Raw genomic sequence first — 26632 nt, forward strand, 5'->3', positions numbered from 1 at the left:
CTGGGTTGACCAGGATCATTATGAGCCTTGTCAGCAAACCCCAGAGAAATGACTTTCTCCTTCCGTGGTTAGGAGGCAACAAATGAAAACCAAGAAAAAGCTAGCAATTCAATAGCAACTTGCTTCTCTTAAACGGTGCCCAGGATTAACCAGCGAGCCCATAAAAAGCATCATCACACACTCCAAACCGTCCTTACCCGTGTTCCATAACGGCCGCTCCTGGACATCAGAGACTGGCCCCAGCCTCCTCCGATGTGGGGACTCAGCTCTCTGCAGCCCACAGACAATTGGGCCCATTATAATCATTAGGCTGCTGAGTTAAAGGGTGGCCCTTACAAAAATATAAACAGCTCGTCAGCACAAGCCAAAGGGGCAGGGCTGCAGTATCAGGGGACAATGGGAGCCAATGACCAGCCTCTTTGGGCTCTGTTAGCTTAAGATATTAGGTTTCATTCTGAAGTCGGGGAGACCAGAGAGCTGGAGAGGGAGCCAAAGAGGAACAGCCAAGTCCTCGTCTTTATAGCCAGCAGCATGAAAGGAGTCCAAGTTGAAAAGTTTAATCACTGCCTGCAGACCAATTTCAAGGAAAAGTTCGTATGTTTCCCACATAATAATATACATTTTAAAAGTCACAAACATTGGTGTTGCATTAGCCATCTTCATTCTTCTGGGGTCAATGAATGGTCTATTTATTGCGGCCTGTAGGAGCTTTCTAATCAAAGAACAAAATCCAAGGAGGATGCCTTTATGACATACTTATTCTGTGGAATAAAGTGTCTAATGAGAAGCCTTCGCTACCTCCACAGAGAAAATGTTTGATTTTATAGGTATGTCTTCAGAACCCAGAGAAATAGGCTTATTTTTGTCTCCAAATATAAATGGCTCACATTCATTTTATTTTAAGTTTGTTTTTTTTTTTTAATTTACTTTTGACAGAGAGAGAGACAGCAAGAGAGGGAACACAAGCAGGGTGAGTCGGAGAGAGAGAGAAGCAGACTCCCCACGGAACAGGGAGCCCCATGGTGGGGGTGGGGGAGCTCGATCCTAGGACCCTAGGATCATGATCTGAGCCACCCAGGAGCTCCCACATTCATTTCTTAAATACCTACTTTATCCAATCATACATACGCAAACAAAGCAGAAGTTAGCTCAGTACATTTGGAAGAAGACAGGATAGCTATGACTTTTTTTTCTTCTTTTGATCTTAACTAAATTTTGCTTTTAAAGCTACTATGCCAACTTAACCTTTCAATACCCTATGATAATAACCAAGAACAAGAAAATAAACTGTGCCTTTTTTTTCTGTGTATGATTTCTAAATAATAGACTGAGGTAAAAATAAAGTTAAGAGCTATTTGGTTGATTTGTGGCATTGCATAAATTATAGCCATACAAAGTTTCAGAAAAGTACAGTCATTACAATTTGGAACCGTCTCATTATTTACATAGAGAAGCATAGCCACTGTCAAAATTAACTAGCAAAGAAACAGAAAAATGTTGAAATATACTCATTTTCCACAAATTCTGTATGAAGCCCTTCTGACTTTGATCATAAAAATAATAATCAAAAGGCACTGTCCTTTATAATCTCTGTCAGTTTAAAAATATTTATGATTCTGCCACTGATATTTAATTCGTATTAATGTAAGATTCCTCTGGTGGCCCTTGCAAATAGGGTATGAAGCTGCCTTGGATTCTTCTCTTCTCCTAATGATTCCAAAGGAGCTGTTGTATTTGGACGCTCATAGCTCTTGACTTTAAAGAACAGGTTAACTTTTGGAAAAGGTCTAGTTTTCCTCTAAAGCCTTATGATCCTGCCATTAAAAAAAAAAAAAAAAAAGCTTCAGGACACCAAAAAGAAAAATATATAAATTGGACTTCATCAAAATTAAGACATTTTATACATTCAAGGACATTATCAAGAAAATAAAAAGGTAACCTACAGAGTAGGAGTAAATGTTTGCAAATCATATATCTGATAGGGGGCTGATATCCAGAATATATAAATAATTCTTAGGACTCCACAATAAAAAGAGAAACCAACAACCCAGTTAAAATATGGACAGAAGTCTGGAATAGACATTTCTCTAAAAATGATCTACAAAAGGGGCACCCGGGTGGCTCAGTCGGTTGAGTGTCTGTCTTCGGCTCAGGTCATGATCCCAGGATCCTGGTATCGAGCCCCATATCAGGCTCTCTGCTCAGTAGGGAGCCTGCTTCTCCCTCTCCCTCTGCCTGCCTCTCTGCCTACTCGTGCTCTCTCTCTCTCTCTCTGTCAAATAATAAATAAAATCTTAAAAAAAAATTTTTTTAAAGGCCAAAAGCCCATGAAAAGACAGATACTCAGTATCATTATTCATCAGGGAAATGCAAATCAAAACACAATAAGGTACCACTTTACAACCATTAAGGATAGCTATTAAAAAAAAAAAAGGAAAGAAAAAGTGTTAAAAAGGATGAGGCAAGGGTGCCTGGGTGGCTCAGTCATTAGGTGTCTGCCTTTGGCTCAGGTCATGATCCTAGGGTCCTGGGTTCGAGTCCCATGTCCACATTGGGCTTCCTGCTCAGTGGCAAGCCTGCTTCTCTCTCTCCCACTTCCCCTGCTTATGTTTCCTTTCTCGCTGACTCTCTCTCTGTCAAATAAATAAATATAATTTTTTAAAAAAGGATGAGGCAAAACTGCAACTCTGCTAGTGGGGATGTAAAATGCGGCAGCTGATGTGATAAACACCACAATTCTTCAAAAGGTCAAACCGAGAACTACCGTGTGACCCAGCAAGTCCACTCCTCTGTATATACCAAAAGGATTGAAAAAAAGGACTGCATAGGACTGAAAATACTCAAGCCATTACCTGTATACTCACATTTATAGCAGCATTATCCAAGATAAAAAGGTGGAAACAACCTAAATGTCCATTCACAGATCAATGGATAAACAAATTGTGATATATACATGCATGGAAGAGTATTCAGCCATAGAAAGGAACACACTGATTCATACCACAGCATAGACGAACCTCAAGAACTTTGGGCTAAGTGACAAAGCCAGATGTAAAAGGTCACACATTATATGATCCCATCTGTATGAAATGTCCAGAATAGGTAATCCATAGGGACAAAAGCAGATTGGTGGTTGCCAGGGATTGGAAGTGGGGGTGGGAATAGGGAGAAACTGCTCAGTGGGTGCAGGCTTTATTTTGGAACTAAATAAAGGGAGTGTTTGTATAACATCGTGATATACCATGTATAGCGGCATTGTTCACTTTACTTTTTTTAAAAGATTTTATTTCTTTGTTTGACAGAGAGAGACACAGCAAAAGAGAAAACACAAGCAGGGGGAGTGGGAGAGGGAGAAGCAGGCCTCCCCCTGAGCAGGGAGCCCAATGTGGGGCTCAATCCAGGACCCTGGGATCACGACCTGAGCCGAAGGCAGATGCCCAATGGCTGAGCCACCTAGGTGCCCCTGAATTGTTCACTTTAAAACGGTTAATTTTATGTTTTTTGTTTTGTTTTGTTTTGTTTTTTTAAGCCTCAGTATCTTCTGGGTTCGACAGGATCCTTCTTTGTGATGGCATTCCACAAGTTTACTGAAGATATTTTTTTAAGATTCATACATCCATTCATTCATTTATTTAGTATTTATGCATTATTCAGCATCTATTAAGCGCCAGATACTGTAGGGCAGCTGGGGGCCAGGAGACACCCTTGCACCCTCTCTACCAAAAGTGAGAAAGAGTAGGAGCATCTGATGGGGAAGGACAGTGGCACGCAGGGTGGCAAGAGCAAATCCATGGCTGGTAAATGGATGCTGCATGTGAGCTCATCTCATGTTTGATTCCACTGACTGGTCCAACCAGTTGGAGGAGTGGTGGTAGGAATTGTTATTCCTATTTTATTGTTACAGAAACTGAGAATCAGAGAGTTTAATTTACTTTCCAAAGTCACCCAGCCTGTAGGCAATGAAGCCAAGTCGTTTCTCTTCCACCATGCTGCTCCCTGAGCAGAGGTGTGTGAGGAACTGAATCTGTGGGGAAAATGATGGTTCCCAATGTGACTGAATGAAAACAACTTGTTAAGAAGCATTTTAGGTATCAAAAAGAGCAGTGTGACTCTTCCTAGTGTGATAAACACACAAACCAGGGTAAAAAACAAAACAACAACAACCAATTTGTCAAATTTTTCCTCAAAAAGTTTCATTTTCAGAAAACAACCATGGAACTTCAGAGATTTTCTAAGTAATCTGACCAGACACCCTCATTTTTCAGATGGAATATCTGATGCCCTACACAATTAAATGACATGCCCAGAGTTACATGGCAAGATCGTTACAGAACTAGAGCCAGGACTCCGGTGTCTTAGATCCTGGTTCAGGATTCTTCCTACTATGCCATACACAAAAATTTAGAAATTGATCCCAGATTAATCTTCTACTGAGCAGATCTCTAATTCTCTACCTCTCCATAGAATCAGTAGACAAAATTCCTATTCTCCATAAACTCTTGAATGTAATGACCTGCAGAATATGTTTGACATTCTCAGTGAGTTTACTATTTCTTTTATCACATCTTTTGTTAAAAATGAATAAGGAAGAAAGAGATTCACAAATTGTGACTTGGACAGGACAACATTTATCAGTTCATTTAGACAAAAGTAAATCTTTTGGAAAGTTAGAATAGGAAATGAACTGAGAACAAGGAGGACAGGAGGATTTGAAAAACGTAAAAGACTTGGCCAGGAATTCATCAGGAAAATGCAACTACATAGGACTGAAACTCTGGCAAAGCTGTTGCACACATTCCTGACCATCATCTATCCCTTGGTGTTGGTCTACTGCTGTTATTAAAAATAATAAACAAAATAATTACAGAGGGAGATGCATGTCCTCTTAAAACTTGGGAGATGACATCATTACTTTCTACATTTCAAACTACTAGATTATGCAATTCAGAAAATTGCTATATGCCCTTTGAGAATGCCCATCATCCAATTAAAATGTTGCCCTTGATCTGCAACAGTCACCTCTTAGTCACCTACCACTTGGCAACCTGAAGCTTCAATTACCCATAAGGTAATCTTCACCTAACCCAATGATCTTCACCCAACCCTTCGAAAGAGCTGAAGCCCCAATTAACTGACTTAGTTCAACATCCCACAGTGCATTCATTATCAAGCCCCTGATCTGCCAGCATACAAAACACAGTACTGAAGGGAAAATATCTAATTGTCTGCTGATATTGTTTAAGAAGTGATACACACATAATACTAGATTCTTAAGAGATCATGTAATAATACATCTTCTTGGATGATTCTAGAAATTACTAACTCCAAGACCTAAATTATATATTTTAAAAATCTTTTACTTTCTTTTTTAAGGAAATGAAAGGGATGCCTAGCAACACGGCTTAATAAAGAGGAGAAGCTGTAGACTTAACCATCAATGACATTGAAGGACTTTGCAGATAGAAGGAATGAACGCTACAGTCTTTCTTCATTTTGGCAAGGGTTTTGATTTTGTTCTGCTTAGCTGTTGCTAGATGCATTGTAAACTATGGATAAAAATCACTTACTCTTAGGTCAGCCCACAACCTGAAATGAAATGAAAAGTTCTAAACACATTCCATTAAACTTTCGTTATCTTCAAATGCATTTATTCTTTTAAGATGAGGAAATTAATAATTAATTATGTGGATGTTCCATTTTCTTATTTTATATGATTTCTTTGTACCTCTCTGAGAAAGTTAAGGCTTAAAGTCAGATGTTGTATGAATTTAAGCTATGAAATGGACTCGGCTAACCACCCACCAACATAAACATACTTTTATTTTTCTGACCATGCCAATGAATTTTTACAAGCCCCTTATAGTCATTTGCTCTATCCCTACATGATCCATGGTCCACATTTGCAAAATAATGCTTAAAGTCAGGCTGTACATGGAAAAGAGCAATAAACTTACTTATACACTGGACCAAGCAATGGCCTTGGGCTCATTTGCTCATCACCCAGTCCATTGAGCTAAATCATGACAGGCTTCAATACCACACAAGTTTTCAATTAGTTGGTGAAGACCATGAAGGAATTTGCTGAATACCTAGTTCAGAATTGATCCCTTGAGCCCATAAAAGGGTCCTTCTAGACCCAAGATTAATGCAATAATCTCAATAATCTAAATGATAGAAGAAAATGTGCCATTAATTTTGAAGAACATACAAGCTGAGCCACCCCCCTCAGAACTGCGGGAAGAACTTAATAGTAATGGTGATAATATATATCCAGCATCTGCTGCATGCCAGGCACTGTGTGTGTACACATATTAGCCCATTTAATCCCCCCAATCAACCCTAGGTGCTAAGAGGCATATTTACTTTACAAATGAGAAAAGTGAAATTTAGAGCAGTTAGTGAACATCCATAAAGGAGAAGTGGCCAGATACCAAGAGGGGAATATTCTAACAGGATTAGTTTGGAGAAGGAAGAACAAAATAAGCAAAAATAAGATATGGAGGTAGAATTAATTAGTAAGGAGTAAAAATACCTAGGGATGCTGCATTCATTTGCTAGGGTTACCATAACCTATTACTACAAGCAGAAAACAGAAATTTTTCTCACAGTTCTGGAGGCAGGAAGTCCAAAGTCAAGGTGTTGGTAGGGTAGGTTCCTTCTGGAGGTTTTGCCGGAGAATCTGTTCCACACCCCTCCCACCTTCTAGTGGCGACTAATATTTCTTGGCATTCATTGGCTTACAGCCGCATCAACCCAATCTCTGTCTCTGTCTTCACAAGTTGTTCCTGTGTCTGTGTTTTCTCCTTTTATGTGTCTTATAAGGACACTTGTCATTGGATTTAGGGTGGGTCCTAATCCAGGATGTTCTCATTTTAGATCCTTACCTTAATTACATCTGCAAAGACCCTTATTCTAAATAAGGTCATATTTTGAGGTTCTAGGTAGGTATATCTTTGGGAGGGGCACAATTGAACCTACTGCAAGCCCCAAGAAACCTCTGGGGCCAGGGAGGTTTCCTCATGTAGGAAAGGGAGACAGGAGCAAGTATAGTCAACCCTGTACAGGGAAGATATGCTGAGCAAAGAAAGGTGTTTTCAACTATTACTCTTCACCCCCAACTTAGGGGGGAAAAAAAAAGGAAAAGAAAAAAAAGTTTATTAATCTTAGGGAAAGATGAGAGTTCTCAACTTAAAAGCCTTGGGAAAATCTTTCCAAAGAACAGATTTATAGATCCGATCACTCCCATTTTTTTGTGTATTTTTTCATGAATTTTGACCCAAGTGTATTCCTTTGAAACCATTACTACAATCAAGACAGGAATACACATCACCTCCAAAAGCGTCCTTATATCCCTTTATAATCCCTCTCTTCTGGCCCTTCCTGCAGCCATACTCTTAGCCCCAAGCAACCATAGATCTGCTTTCTGTTAGATGGATTAATTTGTTTGTCCAGAATTTTATGTAGGTGAAATCATACAGAATAAACTTTTTGTTTGGCTTCTGTCTTAGCCCGTTCATGATGTTATAACAAAATTCTGGAAGTCCAAGATCCTTGTGCCAGCATTGGAAAGGGCCCTTTTCCAGGTTGTAGACCTCTCCTGGTGTCCTCACATGGAAGGGGCAAGGGAGTGCTCTTGGGCCTCTTTTATAAGGACATGAATCTCATTCATGAGGGCTCCACCCTCATAACCTAATCAACTCCCAAATGCTCCACCTCCTAATACCATCACCTTAGGAATTGGGAGTCCCACCTATGTATTGGGGGGGGGGTGGTACACAAACATTCAGACCATTGCAATTTCTTTTATTCCACATTTTTTTGAGAGTCATCCAATGTTTGGGGGGGTGTATCACTAGTTCATTCTTTTTAGGCTGAGCAGTATTCCATTACAAGAACATACCACAATTTGTTTATCTATTCACAGTTTTGGTTTTTTTTTTTTTTTAAGATTTATTGATTCATTCTAGAGAGAGGGTATACACAAGCAAGCAGAGAAAGGGGCAGAGGGAGAGAGAATCTGAAGCAGAACTGCACAGTGCAACAGCCCAATGTAGGGCTCCATCCCAGAACCCCAAGACCATGACTGGAGCTAAAAGCAAGATTTGGACATTCAACCAACTGCGCCACCCGATGCCCCTACCCACTCATTTCTTAAAGGAGTTTTAATCAATAAATTGATTTGATATTCCAAGATGAGAGTAAAGGTGAGAGAACATGAATAATAATTTCTCAGAATCGAAGTTTTCTTCTTTTTCTCCTCTTTTATGGTCTTCCCACCTCACCTCCGAAGTCCTCTCATGTGCTTAGCCTCAACCCATACTACTTCCTTTTTTTTTTTTTTTTAAGATCTTATTTATTTATTTGACAGAGAGAGAGAGATTGACCACAAGCAGGGGGAGTGGCAGGTAGAAGGAGAGGGAGAAGCAGGCTCCCTATGTGGGGCAGGGAGAAGCAGGGAGCCTTATGTGGGGCTTGATCCCAGGACCCCTGGTCATGACCTAAGTCAAAGGCAGATGCTTAACCAACTCAGCCACCCAGGCACCCCCATACCCATACTTCTTTCCCCAGTCCTCAGTTGCTGAAACCATTGGCCCAAAGTTGACCCTTTGCTCCTGAACTCCAAGCTGGAGTGATGAATCCCTGTGAAACACCAGCTGACGTCTCAATTGGTTCCTTCAGGCTTCTTGTCAGCCTCTCCAAGTGACTGCCCTTCTCTCCAGGGATACCATGTCACCCCCACCCCCCACATTTCTGATCTCCCTCTTATTCTTTTGCCTCCTCCCTGTCTCTGCCTTCTACTCTCCTATGCTTGGATGGTACCCACTGCCTCTTCTCCACTGTCTGTGTTCCACTCACCTTGTCCAGAAAGAACTATAGGTTGGCCCCAGCACAAATCTGTTTGATCCTGGGTTTCTGCCAAATATATTCCAGTTATTTAATTCAGGGAGGCAGCATGGCAGTGTCTGAGAGCACAGACTCTGGAGCAGGCTGCCATGCACCAGCTGTGACTTGGCCATGTGCCTCTCTTTCTTCACCCATAACTGAGGACAACAGTCCTGCCTCCTATGACTGTCATGAGGTTTAAATGAGATAAACAATTTATACACAATCCATAAAACAGATACAAATAAACGTTCAAGAACTCTTCCTCACCACAAAAAATTCTACTTGCATTCAGAGATTTATTCAGTCAAAGATGATTTATCAGAGAACTCTCTCTGCTGGGAACTCTTCTCAAAAAGAGGGAATAAAACAATGAACATAACATATACAAACTACATTCTACTAGGGCAGACAAACAGTACAGAAATTGACAACTAAAAGTAAAGACCATGTCTGTTAAGCGTCATGGGAACCTACAAAGTAGCCTAAAAGCAGGATTGGGAATTTCCAGGAGGGGGTCTGAGTGGGCTGAGCTGAGTTAGAGAGTTGCAATCAGGGTGATCTGGAAAGCTCTCGTTGCCGACAAGGCAACCTCTGAGAGCAGACCTTACTGGTCTCAGGGAATGTGCCATAGGCCCGTCAGGAGAAAGAGCATCCTTGGAGGTAGAGACCAGTGCAAAGGTCCTTGCAGCCTGGCCGTCCAGCAGCTGTTGTAGATTGGTTGACTGCAGACGCACAGACTATGTTGAACTTTCATTAATTTCACTCATTCTACTTTTAGTTAGAATCTCTCGACCTCGATGTATGTTTTTTCCCCCAGAATGTTCAGAGATGGATACTTTGGCTGTGAATTTAGAGCCTCAACACTTTTTAGCATACAGATACAATGCTGGTTAGGGTGGAATCCAAAGGAAATGGGTTGGCCTCATCACCGCTGTGTTTAGACAGTCACCATGATGCTGGGATGCTTGGGGAGCAGTGGGCCCTAGGGAGCACCCTCTCTCATTGCCCTAAGGGCTTTGCTAGGAGTCTGGCCACTTAGCTCTGGGCTTAGCATCCAAAAGGGGATTGGGAGAATGCTGAGAGGCTTCACAGAGAGCAACCAAGGTAATAAAAGAATCAGAAAATGAACCCAGAAGAAACGTTTCAGGAACTGAGCATGCAATTATTTAGTTTGAAGAACAGATGCTTATATGTTCTCTTTCCTAAGCATATTTCCTGAAAGAAAACAGGCTTAACTTGCAGCACGATGACTTTACAGATGTTTGTGAAAAACATACCAAAAACAAAACCCAGAGCTTCCTTATACAAAGGCTTGTTAAACAGTGTAGAATGTTTGAATCCCAGACTCTGAAATTATTGAAAGGAAGAGGACTATGAAAGAAAAATCCCCCACCTGTAATTTTTAACCTTGTTGACAGTTTGACTTGTTCCCAAAACTGTATCTTCATGAAGCAATTAGTTGTTTTAAAAAAAAAAAAAAAACTAAAAAAATAGGAAACTGAGCTAACATCTTCCTAGATTTTCTGCCTAACAGCTCTCCAGTCCTTTTCTGGGATGGCTCCTGGTGGGTGGAGGTGGGGGTGGGCACTGGTCCTCCTCTGCCTTTGGATGGACTCTCGGGCAGGTCCCCAGGAAATTTTCCAGTTATTCTTAGGTAATCAAAAGTCTTCTGAGCACTTTCAATAGCGGAAACAATCTCATTTCAGTAATTTGAATGTCTCATTAAAAAAGCATAAATAAAGCTTTCTCAAATTTAAAAAATCTGTTCTTCAAAAAGCAACACTAAGAAAATGAAAAGGCAAATCACAGACTGGAAGAAAATATTAGCAACATGTATCTGACAAAGAATTTGTGTCCAGACTATATGAAGACTCTAATTACTGAGCTACATAACTCAATAGAAAATAGAAAACTAATAAACCAATTTTTTAAAACGGGATAAAATATTGAAGAGACATTGACAAAAGGAAATATACAAATGGCCAATAAGCACATAATCAAATGCTCAACATCATTAGTCATCTGGAAAATGATAATTAAAATTGTAATGAGATATCACCACACAACCACTAGAACAGATAAATTTAAAAATCTGACATGACCAAAAGTTGTGAAAGGTGTGGAACAACTGGGATTCCCATACGCTGTTTGTGGCAGCAAACAAATGGAACAACCATTAAAGATGAACATGTGGCAATTTGTTATAAAAGCAAACACCCATCTACCATCTAGTTCAATAATTTCCACTTGTAGGTAATCACCCAGAAGAAATGAAAACATGTCTGTGTGGAGACTTGTAAAAGAATATTCATAGGTTATAAATAATAGCTCAAATCCAGAAAAAAAAGAAAACAAATGTCTATCAGTAGGTGAATGGAAAGTAAACTATAGTATACCCATTTAATAGCGTACTCTTCAGGAATAAAAAGGAACAAACTGCTGATACACAAAACATGGATAGATCTCAGAAATTTTATATGGAGTAAAAGAAGCCAAATACCAGAATAAGTACTGTATGAGTCCATTTATATGGAATTCTGTAATTTTCATTTTTCTATAAAATTAAAATTAATCTATAGAGGCAGAAGGTAGATCAGTGGTCACCTGGGCTGGAGGAGGATGGGGAATGGCTATTAAGGGACACAGGGAACTTTCAAAAGATGATGGCAATATTGTATGGTGGTTATGCAAGCACACACGTGTCCAAACTCATTGAAATGTCCATAGAATGGGTGGCCTATTGTATGTAAGTTGGACCTCTTAATAAAGGTAGTTCTAAAAATACCCCATCCAGTATAATAACAACTCCAACCTCTTATTTTATTTAGAGCTTCTCCTTCCACAAGTTCTTCTATGCTTTCACCCTGGAAGCCTGAAGTGGTGCTATGAAGGAAGACTGGATTTTATTCTTTCTTGCAGACTCTACTTCTTCCTCCCATATCTTCTGACCTTCCAGATTTGGGCTAAGGAGGGAGAATTCGGGAAAGATGGTCACGGCCTTTGGGAACAGACATAACAGGACATTTGTACACTTGGGACTTGGCAGATGTCTGAAGCTGGCACTCAGTCCCCTGGACAGCTTTCGTGGTCTGAGAGATTGCTCTGTTGGGCACCCTTGCTGAAATTCCCAAGACATGGCTGACATTGAGCCTCAGCGCCTTACCATGCACGGATGTATCTCACACAGACTCTTCCTTTGTTGAGGCCCCATCACTCCTCCACACAGCCCTCAGGTACAAGGCTCTCTTGAAATACTCCTCAGTGAACCCTCAGGAGAGGTGGCCTTGGCACAGTGGAAAACGCTGCATTCTTGCCCCCACCACTAGGGGGAGCAATGATGGAAACCTGGTCTTCCTCTCTCAGGTCTTATACTAACCCTCATGCTCTCACAAACTTTGGGATGAGTGTTAAGCCTCTTGGTTTTTCTTGAATTCCCCTTTGTTACTTGGTTTCAGATGAGGAGGAAGCACCCTTCACCTCTGCCACTGGGTGGGGTGGGACAGGAGGCTCACACACTGATAAACTCTCCAAAGATCCTGAGAAAGCCTCATCACAAAACAGTTCCTGGCTGCCCCCTTAGCGAGTCCTTCATAGTGGACTTACCTTGCTTTGGCTCCTGAGTATAGACGGCTACTATTCATTTTTTCTTGACCTTTGGGGCCTCTTGTTTACATTGGTACAAAAAGCATTCTGTTTTAGAATTCTAATTACATATATATGATTTCTGAGGGTAAATACCTACAAATAAATTCTGATCCTTTATGAAAATGTTGCTCAAACATTCTGAAATTCAAATTTATCATATTATGGCATAGTACAAATCCTTTTTTTAATTTGAATTTGACTTAGGTAACATACAGTATATTATTAGTTTCAGGGTAGAGTTTAGTGATTTATCAGTTGCATATAACACCCAGTGATCATTACATCACATGCCCTCCTTAATGTCCATTACCCAGTTACCCCATCCCCACACCCACCTCCCCTCCAGCAACCCTCAGTTCATTTTCTAGAGCTAATGTCTACAGTTTGCCTCCCTCTCTGTTTTTATCTTATTTCCTTTTTCTTTACTTTCCCCCTATGTTCCTCTGTTTTGTTCCTTAAATTCCACATATGAGTGAAATCATACGGTATTTATCTTTCTCTGACTGAATTATTTTTCCTTAGCATAGTACCCTCTAGTTCTATCCACATCATTACAAATGGCAAGATTTCATTCTTTTTGTTGGCTGGCAATATGTACCACATCTTCTTTATCCATTCATCCATTGATGGACATCTGGGCTCTCTCCATAGTTTGGCTATTGTGGACATTGCTGCTATGAACACTGGGGTGCATGTGTTCCTTCAATCACTATTTTTGTGTCCTTTGGATAACTACCGAGTAGTACAATGGCTGGGTCATAGGGTAGTTCTGTTTTTAACTTTCTGAAGAATCTGCATACTGTTTTCTACAGAGGCTGCACCAGCTTGCATTCCCACCAACAGTGCAGGAGGGTTCCCCTTTCTCCACATTGTCACCAACATCTGTTATTTCCTGGGTTGTTAATTTTAGCCATTCTGACCAGTGTGAGGTGGTATCTCACTGTGGTTTTGATTTGTATTTCCAGTAATAGATCCTTAATTAGAGTTATCTTCATATAGAATTTTTTCTTTATAAACAGCATGTTTTACAAGCATGATTTGAATTTTTAATGTTGGAAAAAAGTTTTAACAGTAGGAAAAAAAAAGAGCCTTTACTGTTTTGTGGACAGGGATTTTATTAGAAGATACTGCTTTTTCTGGAAAGTACTGATAAACGTAATATGACCAATCTACGGGCAACACTAACAGTTTGTGCTTCTTTAGGCCTAAAGACATTTAGGGAGCTTCTCTGAGTAGGCAAATGTTGTTTTCTCAGAGTTGCCCTTCTGTTCAATTTTTACGGTCTAGAAGAACAGGGGTCTTTTGATACAAAGAAGACCTGTGGCAGACAGGGTGTGACTCGAATTCAGTCAGAGGACATGGAAGAATGGCCCAGGCCAGGGAAGGCTGTGCTTCCCCTTTCAGGAACTTGGCAGTTGAGACAATACTTGAAAAGCGGCCCTCAGGTGTGCCTGGCTGACATCTTAATTTCTGTGAAATTCTAGAAGATTCTGCTCTGGACTGTCCCTTGAGCCCCAACAAGAATTCCTCCCATAGCGACAAAGTAGGAGAACAAGGCTCTTCCAGTTTGTTTTACAGGTTTTTTGAGGATAAAATGGTTCTAATTTTTAAAGATTCATCTGAGGTTTAAGCACTATTTCCTAGAAAGTCTCCTAAAACTCTCCATATTTCTTTTGCTTCTTCAAAAAGCAAAAAATTCTGAAGATATTCACATCTCATCTTTAATCTCCCGTTTGTTAGCTTCATTGAATCACAGAATTGTTAGAGCCGCATGTAACCTAAGAGCTTGTTACGTCACAGATAAGTAAATGATGACCCAAGGAAGTGAAGTGACCCAGTTCCCACCACTCCAACCAGAGTCCGGACTCTCCCTCAGGCTCTCGCTGGGTTTCTCAAGCTCAGGACCATTAACATTTGGGACTGGATAATTCTTTGTTGTGAGGGGTCATCCTGTGCATTGTAGGATGTTTCTCAGCATCCCTGGCCTCTACCCACCGGGTGCCAGAAGGACCTCTTTGCCCTCCTTCATTGTGACAGCCAAAAATATCTCCAGACATTGCCCAAGTGTCCTGAGTGTGTGTGTGTGTGGGGGGTGTCTTCTGCTGGAGAACCACTTGTCTACCAATTTACTCAGCCCCCTACCACAGTGAGCTAGTGGACGGTCATTTTTAATTACAGCAGCTGTCTGTAAAAGGGCACCTTGCTTGCTTCGCTTCTCCCTCTCAGCTGCTAATTGAAGCCAATCTCTTATCAAATGCCTCCTCAGTGAGAGAGAAGCTGTGCTCATGGTTAACAGGTCACAGGAATCATGAAATCCTTTTCTGCTTTTGCAGTTCCCCTTAGGTAATTTCCAGTGTTTCTGTCCTGCCTCCCAACCCCTTTCTGAGCTCCCTGACAGTGGAGGCGTGTCGTCCCTGATTGGCATAATTCATCCCAGATCGACAAAGCAGAAGCACAGTAAGTGCGATAGGCTAAACAACTCTTCAGTGAGGCTGGCTCTTGGCAAACACAAAGGCACAGCTGCTCCAATGTTTCCTTGTGCAAACGTCAAAGCGAACGTACCCCAAAAGTGACTGAGCAGCAGTCCCCTCTGTGGCTCAAGATCACCGGCAGAGTCACCCCCAGAAGGCCGAGTGCTATGGAGCCCGGAAGGCTAAACCCTCTAGGACTCATGTTCTTTTTTGTTGTCTTTCTTTTTTTAAAAAAGATTTTATTTATTTATTTGACAGAGAAAGATCACAAGTAGGCAGAGAGGCAGGCAGAGAGAGAGGAAGGGAAGCAGGCTCCCTGCTGAGCAGAGAGCCCAGTGTGGGGCTCGATCCCAGAACCGTGAGATCATGACCTGAGCTGAAGGCAGAGGCTTAACCCACTGAGCCACCCAGGTGCCCCACTTTTTTTCTTTTCTTTCTTTCTTTTTTTTTTTTTTTGCTTTCTGTAAGTGAGATTGGAATGGGATAAACTTGGGAGTGAAAGAGACCAATGTAGTGAAAACAAAAATATTCCTGAGGTTGCCACATCTATGTCTTAAGTGACTAGCTGTTTTGAGGAGAAGCCTGTCAGGTTGGGTGCTCTTTTTGGCCAGAATGCTTCTATGGAAAGAGAGAATAAACTCTGCTCTCAGGTAACTTACGGTCGAAATGAAAGAGACTCTGATCATAAGCCGACTGACGGCAGCGATCGTTTCACAGTGGATACCATTATTGAATTATTATACTGTACATCTGGAAACAATATGATGTTATATGCCAATTACACTTCAATAGAAGAGACCCATTCATTCACTCATTTGTTTTGTAATTTATGCAATAAATACATACGAAGAATGTATGTATCAAAAATGGGCACAAAGGTAAACCACTGTGGAACAATCCCACCGAGGGAACATCAAGAATGCCTCAGAAATAAATAAATAAATAATAAGTTAATAAATAAAATGCCTGGCTAGGGTATAGCCACTCTGGAAAACAGTATGGAGGATCCTTAAAAATAGAACTGCCATACGATCCAGCAATTCTACTTCTGGAAATACAACCAAAGAGGAGAAAACCATGAATTCAAAAAGATACCTGCAGCTCCAAGTTCACAGCAGCATCATTGACAACAGCCAAGACACGGAAGCAACCTAAGTGCGTATGAGTGGTTGGACAGCTAAAGAAGTTGTGGTACAGATATACAGTGGAATACCTTTCAGCCATAAAGGACAAGGAAGTTCTGGCATATGTGACAACAGGGATGGAACTAGAGGACATCATGCTAAGTGATGTAAGTCAAAAAGAGAAAGACAAGGGGCACCTGGGTGGCTCAGTGGGTTAAAGCCTCTGCCTTCGGCTTGGGTCATGATCCCAGTGTCCTGGGATTGAGCCCCACATCAGGCTCTCTGCTTAGCAGGGAGCCTGCTTCCTCCTCTCTCTCTGCCTGCTTCTCTGCCTACTTGTGTCTCTATCTGTCAAATAAATAAATAAAATATTAAAAAAGAGAGAGAGAGAGAGAAAGACAAAAGCTGTATGATCTCACTTATGTAGGGAATCTAAAAAACAACCAACCAAATTCATGGAAAAAGGAACTGCATTTGTGGTTACCAAAGGTGGGGATGGGGTGGCTGGGTAGGGATAGGAGCCCTTTGAGGAAAATGATCAAATGGTACAAACTTCCAGTTCTAAAGTAAGTAAGTACTAGGGATGTCCCGTACAACATGAAGACTACCGCTGGCTCTGCTGCGTGACACACAGGAAAACGAAGAGAGTAGATCCTAAGAGTTCTCATCACAAGGAAAATAGTTTTTTCCTTTTATTCTTTCTTTTTATAGTAGCTGTATGAGACAGCGGATATTAGCTGGACTTCTTGTGGTATCGTCCCACAATGTATGTCAATTAAACCGGCAAGTTGTATAATTTCAACTTACACAGGGATATATGTCAATTATTTCTCAAGAAAACTGGGGAGAAGATTAATTAATTAAAAAAGAAAAAGAAAAAGAACTCTTAGCGAGGGAATTTGTCCTAGAAATGGTTTTTGGGTGGAATAGGACACTACGGCATTGCAAAAAGAAGGAATGGCTTTCCCCAGCACAGAGATTGGTGATCTCTGACAGGGGCCGATGGAAGCTCTAGATGGAGATGGGTCACCAGGCAGGAAGGATGGCAGCTGAGTCTGCAAATCTGATGAGGTTTCTCGTATCTGAGAGCCCCCACTCCACTTCCTGAGGACGGTGGAAAGCAGTATATAGATAGTCATGTCCCGATTCTCAAAGGGCCGATCTTTGCTGGGCACGCAGTGGGAAGTCACCACAAGGCCAATCACAGCTGAGCAAGGCCCCTGCTCATCCATCCTTACCCTGTGCTCAAAAGCCCACCCTGGCGACATCTGGGGAGAACAGGCTGTTCTCGAAATGCCCAGAGGACTCTGTCACTCAGGTGTTCCCTTATCCTCCCATTACACACTGGATATTTGTGCCTCCGCCACCCCACCTCCCTAACTTGTATGTTGAAACTCTGACACCAGCGTGACTCTATTTGGAGCTGGGGCCTCTAAGGAAGTAATTAAGGCTAAATGAGATCATAAAGCTGGGGCCCTGCTCCAACAGGACCATGCTGGCCCCTTGATCTCAGATTTCCAGCCTCTAGAGCTGTGAGGAAACACATTTCTGTGGTTGAAACCACACAGGCTAGCCAGCTCGAGCAGGCTAAATTACACTCTCTCTCCCCTCCATGAGCTGGAATCCCTGGCCAAGATAAAAAGGACCTTGGTCCACCCATTCTGTTCAGGAAGTTCATGACCATTCAATTCGGCTTCCCCTTGTCACAGATAGTACATCATTGTGTAGTTCTCTGTGCTCTGCCCCGACTCTGCCATTTAATCTTCACGAGGTTGCTGACTGTTCTCCTCATTTTACACATGAGGAAGGTGACACCGAGAACAGTCAAGAAACTGGCCCCAAATAAGACTAATCTAAGTGGTGATGAAACCAGGCCACAGATCTGAAAGTTCCTTATGATCATCTGACATGCACCTGCAAGGGATCCTAATCTTTGCTTAAATGTTCCTGCTATCACCAATCTCTGACCTTTCGTTTTTACTTGGTTGGGTTGCCCTTGGGATCTTTCTCCTCCAGGGCCTCTCTCTTGAGTGAGTTCACGAACACTCTCATAAACTCAATGAATCTGGCCCTGATCCCAGAGCCTCCTTCCCCTGCCTCTGTAGCCCTCTGGACCATCCTGTCCCACCCCTTGGGTGTAGCTCAGGTTCCCAGAACCTCCGTACAGAGCTGGGGCCTCAGACACTGCTCCCACCTTTGCTACAGCTCTCTGCCACCCCTCATACACACCCTAGCAGATGTCTCTTTTTTCTACTTTACCCAACACACACTCCCCAGGAACATTTATCATCCAGCTGGGGCCATGGGGCCTTGTCACGGGAATGGGAAATAATGCAATCGCTAAACCATAAAGGCAAGTGTGAGGGGTGAGAAGTGGCCCGTACAACATTACCCAGGGATGGTACAGACCACAGAGGTTGTGTGTGTATGTTCAGGGGAGAGCAAGGTGGCTCTGCACCAGCAAGGGCAGGGAAAGTTCTGGAGCAAGAGTCATCGGTAACAGCATCAGGCAGTTAGGCTCAGGCTTTGGGGCCACACATCAAGAGCCAACCTTGTCATTTACCCATTCATTCATTCATTTATTCACTCATCAGATCTTTATTATGTTCCAGCTGCTATGCTGAGTGTTGAAGATAGAGCAGGGAACAAGCTCCCTAGGGAAGTCAGACGATAAATAAGTTCATAGGCTGGGACAATAACTCTGAAGGAATAAGCAGGGTGATGCAATGGAAGGTACCAGGGGAACAGGAAAGGTGTCTTGAGGAGATGGGGAGTGGGGAGCACCCTAGGCAGAGAGAAGGAACAGCCCTGAGTTAGGGAAGCACTATCTGAGGACTGAGTCCAAACGAGGATAAGTGTGCCAGGGACTCATCACTGCTACTCCCCACCTTCTGCTTCCTGGCCCTAAATCTAGACAGGTGGTATCCTTGGCGGATGAGGGAAGGTCGAAAGCCATAGCTGTCTTCAGAATGGCTGGGTATGGGGCCCTGAGCCTCTCACATTCTATAAGGTCTTTGCTTGGGGTAAGTCTGCCTACTATGTCCATGGAAGGCAAAGGGGTCAGTGAACCCCTCGTTCTGTTCAAATGGCACAGTTGGTACCTTGTGTGCTCAAGCCACTGCCTTCGCCTGACACTTGTCATCAGAGCCCATTGGGCTCCCAGAACCATTTCTTTTCCTTCTCCTGCCTTTGAGAGGTTTTCTAGAGAGGCACTATGCCTAATGGTTAGTACTAACTGCCTGGCTGAGTTCCCACCTATTCTGTGTGAACTGGGCAGCTGAGCCACTATTTCCTCATCTGTAATATGGATTAGTAATGGTAGTCACCTCAAAGAGCTGTTACGAGAATACCTAAGTCAGTACAGTTTTTAAGCTTCTTTATTGTTTTAGTAATCTCTACACCCAACATGGGGCTTGAACTCACAACCCTGAGATCAAGAGTCACTTGCTCTACCAATTGAGCCAGGTAAGTTGTACTTAGAATGGCGCAAGCCTCATTATTTAAGAGTTAGCTCTTATTATCATTATTATTACAATTACACCTGTTCATCCTCCTAAGGTCCTCTCCCTCAGCCCCTGCCAGAGGGCTCTATGTGACACTTGAGACAAGTACATAAGCCTATCTCTGTGAGAACAAGGGCATATCCAGTAGTCAGGACAAGGCCTCATGCAAGTGGGTACTTGATATGTATTTGTAGAGTGAATCAATGAATGAATTCATGAATGCCTCAAGGAGCAAGCAGGAGTGGTTAATTAGTATTTTTCCCAAGGGATGATTTTCTTTACCCCCTAGGCAAGATTGCAACACTGAAAACTTGCCTTTCAACGGCCATGTGCTAGAGAGCTAACACTTGGGACCAGGGAGCTCTTGCCTCTGCTTCTGGCCATCTTCCAATTAGCTGCACAACCTGAGGGCTGTCTAGAGCCTCCATTTTCCTGGTAAGAATAATAATACAAACTTCCTAGGGGTATGGTAAAAATTAATGAGATGGCATGTGAAATGTGCCATGAACATCACCCAAGAAAACCTTATGTTACAATACTGCAAGATTATTTAAAATGTACCCAAAATGCACTGAGTTAATGGGGCTCTTAATTTACTGAGGGCAAAGTATTCCTCCTGTTTAGTTTGCTTCTGAGAGGCAAAATGACGTTCATCAGTTAGCGCTCTGAGGACAAAACAAGTTCATTTTATTCACGGCAGGTTTCAAATGGCAAGGAAAAATATCTGTCCTCATCTCACCAGCTTAAATAAAACTCAATTGAGTATTCTGAGAATTTGGCATGATTTGGAAGAGAATTCCAGGGCTGTGATGCTTGTCCAGTTAACCATAGAGATCTGGCAACAAAGGTCTATTATAGTTAAAGGTTGTCCTCCTCCTAACTAGCATCCAAAACACAGAGCAGCTGCCTGTCTGCACTCAAGTCCCGGCTGGGGGGAGGGGGAGGGGTGGGGGGGAGGGGGACCACGGGGGAGGGGGGGAGGGCGCTGACGCACAGGCTCACGTGCACAGTGACCATCCCCTCTTGCTGTGATACTGCACAAATAAGGTGTTGACTTTCTAAAGATCCCTTAAAAAGCTCTTAGGTATCAAGCCACTGATCCCCACAGGACTGCTTCCATTTCCTTCCAAATTCAGCCATCTGAAAAAAATCCTTATCAATATGCTTAAATGGGGATTGAAGTCCCCCTTTCTGTGAAATACGAAGAAGCAGAGTCCGGAATGAGTTTCAGAATGAAGCAAAAGGCAGATCAATATGAGCTTCAAGACTCAAAAGATGCCTTGGCAGAGCATTTTCCAAGGTAGTCTCCCCAGGAGAGAAGTAAATAAGTTATGCCAGGAAAAAGACAAAGTTGTAATTAAGTTGGATGATTCTGGGGGCGCCTGGGAGGCTCAGATGGTTAAGCGTCTGCCTTCAACTCAGGTCATGATCCCAGCGTCCTGGGAGCTAGCTCTGCATTGGGCTCTCAGCTCAGTAGGAAGACTGCTTCTCCTTCTCCCCACCCCCTGCTCATATTCTCTCTCTCAAATAAATAAATACAATCTTAAAAACAGGAAAAAAAAAAAAAGACTGGACAATTCTGAATGAAAAACTTCCTTACTGCAGAACTTCTCAGCGCCCTTAACATATTAACATGCACTGTGAATATCCAAGAGAAGATTACAGTATCCATGATTGTTAAGTTTGTTTGACCAGGAATCATTTCGTATTACCCCTTGCCTCAAAGTCAACATCTCAAGGAACTAGAAAAACTGCTTGTTAGCATAGCAAACTCTCCCACAAAATAGGCCTCTTCACCCTCTATCAAATGCAAAATAAATATTACTCCTATTTCCCTGTAAGCATGGGAAGCAGCCCAAAGGCACTACAGCTTTTACTCTGGCTCACAATATCCTCTCCAGCTTTTTTTTTTTTTTTTTTTTTTTTTAAGTTTGTTCTCTCAGACCAAAGCCATTTGAGGGATTGATCTTCAACAAGTCCAGTAGTCGGTCATTAGCAAATGGGTCTATGACAAGTCCACAGGGTTTGGCTATTTGAAATGGTGGCAGACTATGCAAACTATAGCCTACAAACATTGCCTGCTATGGTAACTGATGGCGTTCACATGGTAGGACCACTCCGATGTCCAGCAGGTTCTTGGATCACAAATTTATGGAGGCTGCTTGGGCAGAAGCTGGCTTCTTTAAGGTGACTTCATTTGGTAGAGACCATTAATGGTTGGTCCACTGTCATCCTCCCTTTCTTCCACACGTTGGAACCCCTGCTATGTATGTGGGCCAGGAACACTAGAATAAGGTTTCATTTCTTGGGTTCTCTTGCAGCTAACTGTGGCCATAAGAGTATATTTTGACCAATGAGATGCATATGGAAAGACTGAGTGACATCTTACAGGAAACCTTGTGTTATCACAGCTGACATGGACCTTTGGGTCCCCCTTGTGATTTTCTTCAAATCTTTCCCCTTTCTGCTGGCTAGAATGTGGGCAATGGCTGGAACTTAAGTAGCCCTCTTAGACCATGAGGTGGAAGCCAGTTACAAGGGTACACAAATAACAAAAGCAATGGAGCCCTCGACACTGACAACTTTATGAATTAGACTAGTCACCTCTGGATTCCTTCTGCCTGAGAGAGGAATAATTTCCCTCTTGATCGAGCTATTGTGAGTCTTCTGTCACCACTGAATTAAGTCTTAACCAGTACAACTGAGAACACACAACAATTTTCTTATTGGGAAATAATTTTAAACTTATAGAAAAGTTGCATGAATAGTACAGAGAACTCTGGTATGCCCTTTATCCAGGGTTAGTAATTACTAGCATTTTTCCACATTTGCTTTATTGTTCTTAATTTTATCACACAATTTTTAATCATTTTAGAGGGAGCTGCATACATCATGTTCCTTTACTCTTTTTGTTTAAGATTTTATTTATTTATTTGACACAGAGAGAGAGAGAGAGATCACAAGTGGGCAGAGAAGCAGGCAGAGGGGGAGGGGGTAGCAGGCTCCCTGCAGAGCAGAGTGCCCAATGTGGGGCTCGATCCCAAGACCCTGAGATCATGACCTGAGCCAAAGGCAGAGGCTTAACCCATGGAACCACCCAGGTGCCTCATGTTCCTTTACTCTTAAACACTTCAAAATGAACAAGGACAAGGACAAAAGGTCCCACACAACCATAATTACCAAATTCAGGAATTCTTCACTGATACAATACTACTACCTCATTTAATAGTTCATATCCAGTTTTAACCAATTATCACAATAATGTCTTTCCCAGCCCAGGATCTAATCAGAATCACACATTTATTTGTCATGATTCAGATACCAAATTTTAAGGGAGTATTTCTTCTTCTTTTTTAATAAAAGGAGAAATCCAAATTTAAAAGAAATCATATTGTTTGCATTTCTAGCTTGTTGCCGCTTCTACCTCTTTTCTCTTTATAATTCATGAACCTGCCATTCTCCTCCTATCAGGCTCGATTCTAGGCCCCTGAATTACAGTGGCTTCCACCAGTGTGTTTTCCTAGATTTATGAGACAAGATTCTTCTCTCATTATTCCCCAATTCTGTTTCGATGACTTCTGCCCTTTCCAGTCACAGTGAGGTCATCATTATTGCTGTGTTAGAAATCCTCACCTATGCAGTAGTCAAGAGTGGAAAACAGCCCACTGTGCACATCATTTCCAATAACTGCCTGATAGAATCAATACACTAGAAAAAAATTGCACAGGCCCTTGACATAGAAGTGGGAACACGGATCATTTAGGCCCTCTGAATGTAACTAGCCATTAAGTAGTTGAGTTTTGTCCGGATACAGTAGCAATCAGTATCTTTCAATGAGTTTGATAAAGGTGACTTAGAAGATACAATTTATTTGTTCTTGAGAGTTTATTTGCACCTTATCTGTCTTTATGGCAAGAACTGGGTTTGCTGATAGCCTATTTACTGATACACAACAGAACTCTCTGCAAGTTCATTGAGCTTATTCATTAGGCACTGGCCAATTACCTGCATTTTATAATGAAAAGAAACTATTGGGACGCCTGGGTGGCTCAGTTGGTTAAGCAGCTGCCTTCGGCTCAGGTCATGATCCCGGCGTCCTGGGATCGAGTCCCACATCGGGCTTCTTGCTCGGCAGGGAGCTTGCTTCTCCCTCTGCCTCTGCCTGCTATTCTGTCTGCCTGTGCTCGCTCTCTCTCCCTCTCTCTCTCTGATAAATAAATAAAATCTTTTTAAAAAAAAAGAAAAGAAACTATTTAATCAAATTAAGGTGAGTAGGTAACTCTCTTACCAAAATAATCAGCCTGTACTTAGTAAATAGTTACTAAGGAGTCACAGCGTTGGGGGCTGGCCATCAGTCTGTTGCTGAGGGGTGGAAAGTCTGCCTGATACATGGGCTAGCAAGAACCACCCCCTTCAGACACCCGTGGTGGGCCTGACGAGGAGGTAGGGAAGCCCCACACCTAAGGATAACCGCATCCGTCCCGACAGATACTTACACCCCTCCACTCTCCATTTAACTAGGGTCTCGCGGCCGGCTGGGATGAATAAGAGGCAGGGTGGGAAGGTAAAGTTCTTTTGTCAAATTAAATGCATTGATTACACTTTTAGGGAAGGTCCCTGTCTTCTGTAATTTCTGCCACGTCTTCAAAGGACAGTCCCATTGACTTAGAATCATCAGAAGTGCAAGGAGAAAGAGAAAGAAAACCACAGGCACTTCCATGCAAGCATTTCCATGGAGAACAGGGCCACCCTTACCACAGAATCCTTGAAAGTCCCACCCTCGGCAGCCCAGCACCTAAGGCACCCTTTTGTTGTGGTTATTAGTGGCAGACTGATTCCGAGTGGGAAGAGATTTCCAGACAAGCTTCTGAAGACCAGAAAGTAGAGAGAAGAGGTATGGAGAGTGTAAGGAGAGTGCAAGGTGGGAGCACCAGTCCAAACACGACTGGCAGCCGGTGGGACTCCTGCTTCTGTCCCTCCTCTGGTTCTGGCCACCATGAGAATGTGTCACCTGCATTTCTTTTCTTAGGCCTTTGAACCTGCCCATGGAGACATCAGTGCTCTGTCTTCCTTGACCTCGCTCTCCCTCCTCAACCCCTAAATCTCACTACTTTGAGGGAACATGTCCACCTTACAGGCCCTGGACCCAGACCTGAAGACTGTCACTCCACTCCAGCCTCATCCCCATGCCTTCACTGAGGCAGGGAATTTTTAAAACAGCTTTAGTCTGGGCTCATAACACATCAAGAGTCATCGGCACTCATGTTAAAATCCATTCTCCTCCCAAGCCCCCAGGAGAAGTCCCAAGGAGCCCTCCACCCTCCCCGCACTTGCTCATTGTGCTTGTTTCCCCTGCTCTGACCCACTTTCCGAGGTCCTGTCTTCCCCAAACACTCCACTCCACAACTTCACTCCTGAACCCTCCAAACGTCCCCTCAGCATTGCTTCTCTAACTACCCCAACTCAAGGGCACACACAGTCTTCCTCTTCTGAGCCTGGTGGTTCTCTGTGCTCTCAACCTGCTTCTATGCAACTCATCACTGCAGTAGAGCGGGTACTGGGATGCGCGCTATCTCTGCGTGGCCGCAGCGCAGGCACACAGCGGCCTTTCAGTACAATTTGCGCACTGAGGAAGCAGATAAGATGGAGTCCAGAATCTATCTCATCAACACAAACACCGTTCGAGAGGCCAGTGGGAATGAAAATCTGAAAATTGGTATCATTAGTCTCCTTCTGGAAGTGTTCCCAGAGCCAGTTAAAAATCACTGTAATGGGCAAATGCCCTGGCTTCTAAAGAAGAGAAAGAAAGGAGAAAGGGAAGGGAAAGAGGGAAAGGGGAAAGGAGAAAGGAGAAAAGAAAGGGGAAAGGAAAAAGGAAAGGAAAGGAGAAAGGAAGGGAGAGAGAGAAAGAGGAAGGGGAAGGAAGGGAGAAGAAATGGTAGGAAAGAAAGGGAGAAAAGGGAGGGAGGGAGAAAGAGAGGGAGGAAGGAAAAGAAAACAGAAAGAAAGGAGGGAGTGAGGGAAAAAGAAAGGATAGAAAAAGAAAAAGTCACTATAAAACCGGGGCAAGTGGAACTATAGAGGAAAAAATACAAGAGACTTAAAAACCAAATGCAAAGTGCACATAACTTCCATTCTGATTCCACAGACCATCAAAAGATGGCTTTGAGACATTCAATTTTAATATGGATGATATATTAGATGATATTTAAAAATTACTGTTAACATTGTTAGGTATGATAATTGAATGGTGGTTATGATTTTGATTTCTATAAAGTCGTTAGACAAATTATCCATACCAAAGTATTTTAGGTGAAATGGCATATCTGGGATTCATTTTAAAATATATCAGCAAAAAATAAAACAGCAAAAAGTTGTGGAAGGAGGGACAAGGTTGGCAAAAGGTTGATAAATGTTGACACTGGGTTTGGATTCGTGAAGGCTTATTATACTCTTCTTCCTACTTTTGTGTAATTTTGAAATCTTCCAAAAGAAAAAATATCTTAAAAGTCACTGAATCCACAATCTCTAAACCTTGAACTAGGAATTACCACCTTTTTTCTGTTAGTTAATTAAATGCATATTTATTGAAACTCTGCTATGTGGGGCACCTAGGCGGCTCAGGCGGTTAAGCATCTGCCTTGGCTCAGGTCATGATCCCGATCAAGCCCCGCATTTGGCTCCCTGCTCATCGGAGAATCTGCTTCTCCCTCTGCCTGCAGCTCCCCCTGCTTGTGTTCTCTCTCTCTCACTCCCTCTCTCTCTCTTAAATAAATAAATAAAATCTTTAAAAAAAAGAAACTCTGCTATGTTAAAAGCATTGCGGCAGGAACTATTAGAGGTACAGAAAACACAAGACACAATCAAATATCAAATATGTACTGGGTAAATATCTATAATGGCTTCTATTTGGCTACTTGAACATGGGAAAAAACCCTTGCCCCTTCTCAGATAGTGGATATGCTGATCTGTAGTCTGACAGCCTCTGTTCTAAAGCTGGTTA

General features: G+C 42.4%; 1 protein-coding gene across 7 annotated transcripts in view; it reads right to left on the reverse strand.

Annotated features, from left to right (window-relative positions):
* TRIM2 (tripartite motif containing 2) overlaps window positions 1-26632 on the reverse strand; it is a 158598-nt gene that overhangs the window by 113167 nt on the left and 18799 nt on the right. For 4 of the 7 annotated variants that reach the window (XM_044224847.1, XM_044224846.1, XM_044224844.1 and 1 more), the window contains exon 1: window positions 198-345. The exons of the other annotated variants lie outside the window; for them this stretch is intronic. In XM_044224847.1, coding sequence (XP_044080782.1) covers window positions 198-227 — 30 coding nt within the window. In that variant the 5' untranslated portion in view covers window positions 228-345. Of the gene's footprint in view, window positions 1-197; window positions 346-26632 lie in introns of those variants that run through there. 7 annotated transcript variants of the gene reach the window in all.

Source organism: Neovison vison, chromosome 11 (genome assembly GCF_020171115.1).
Source record: "Neovison vison isolate M4711 chromosome 11, ASM_NN_V1, whole genome shotgun sequence".
NCBI classification, from domain to species: Eukaryota; Metazoa; Chordata; class Mammalia; order Carnivora; family Mustelidae; genus Neogale; species Neogale vison.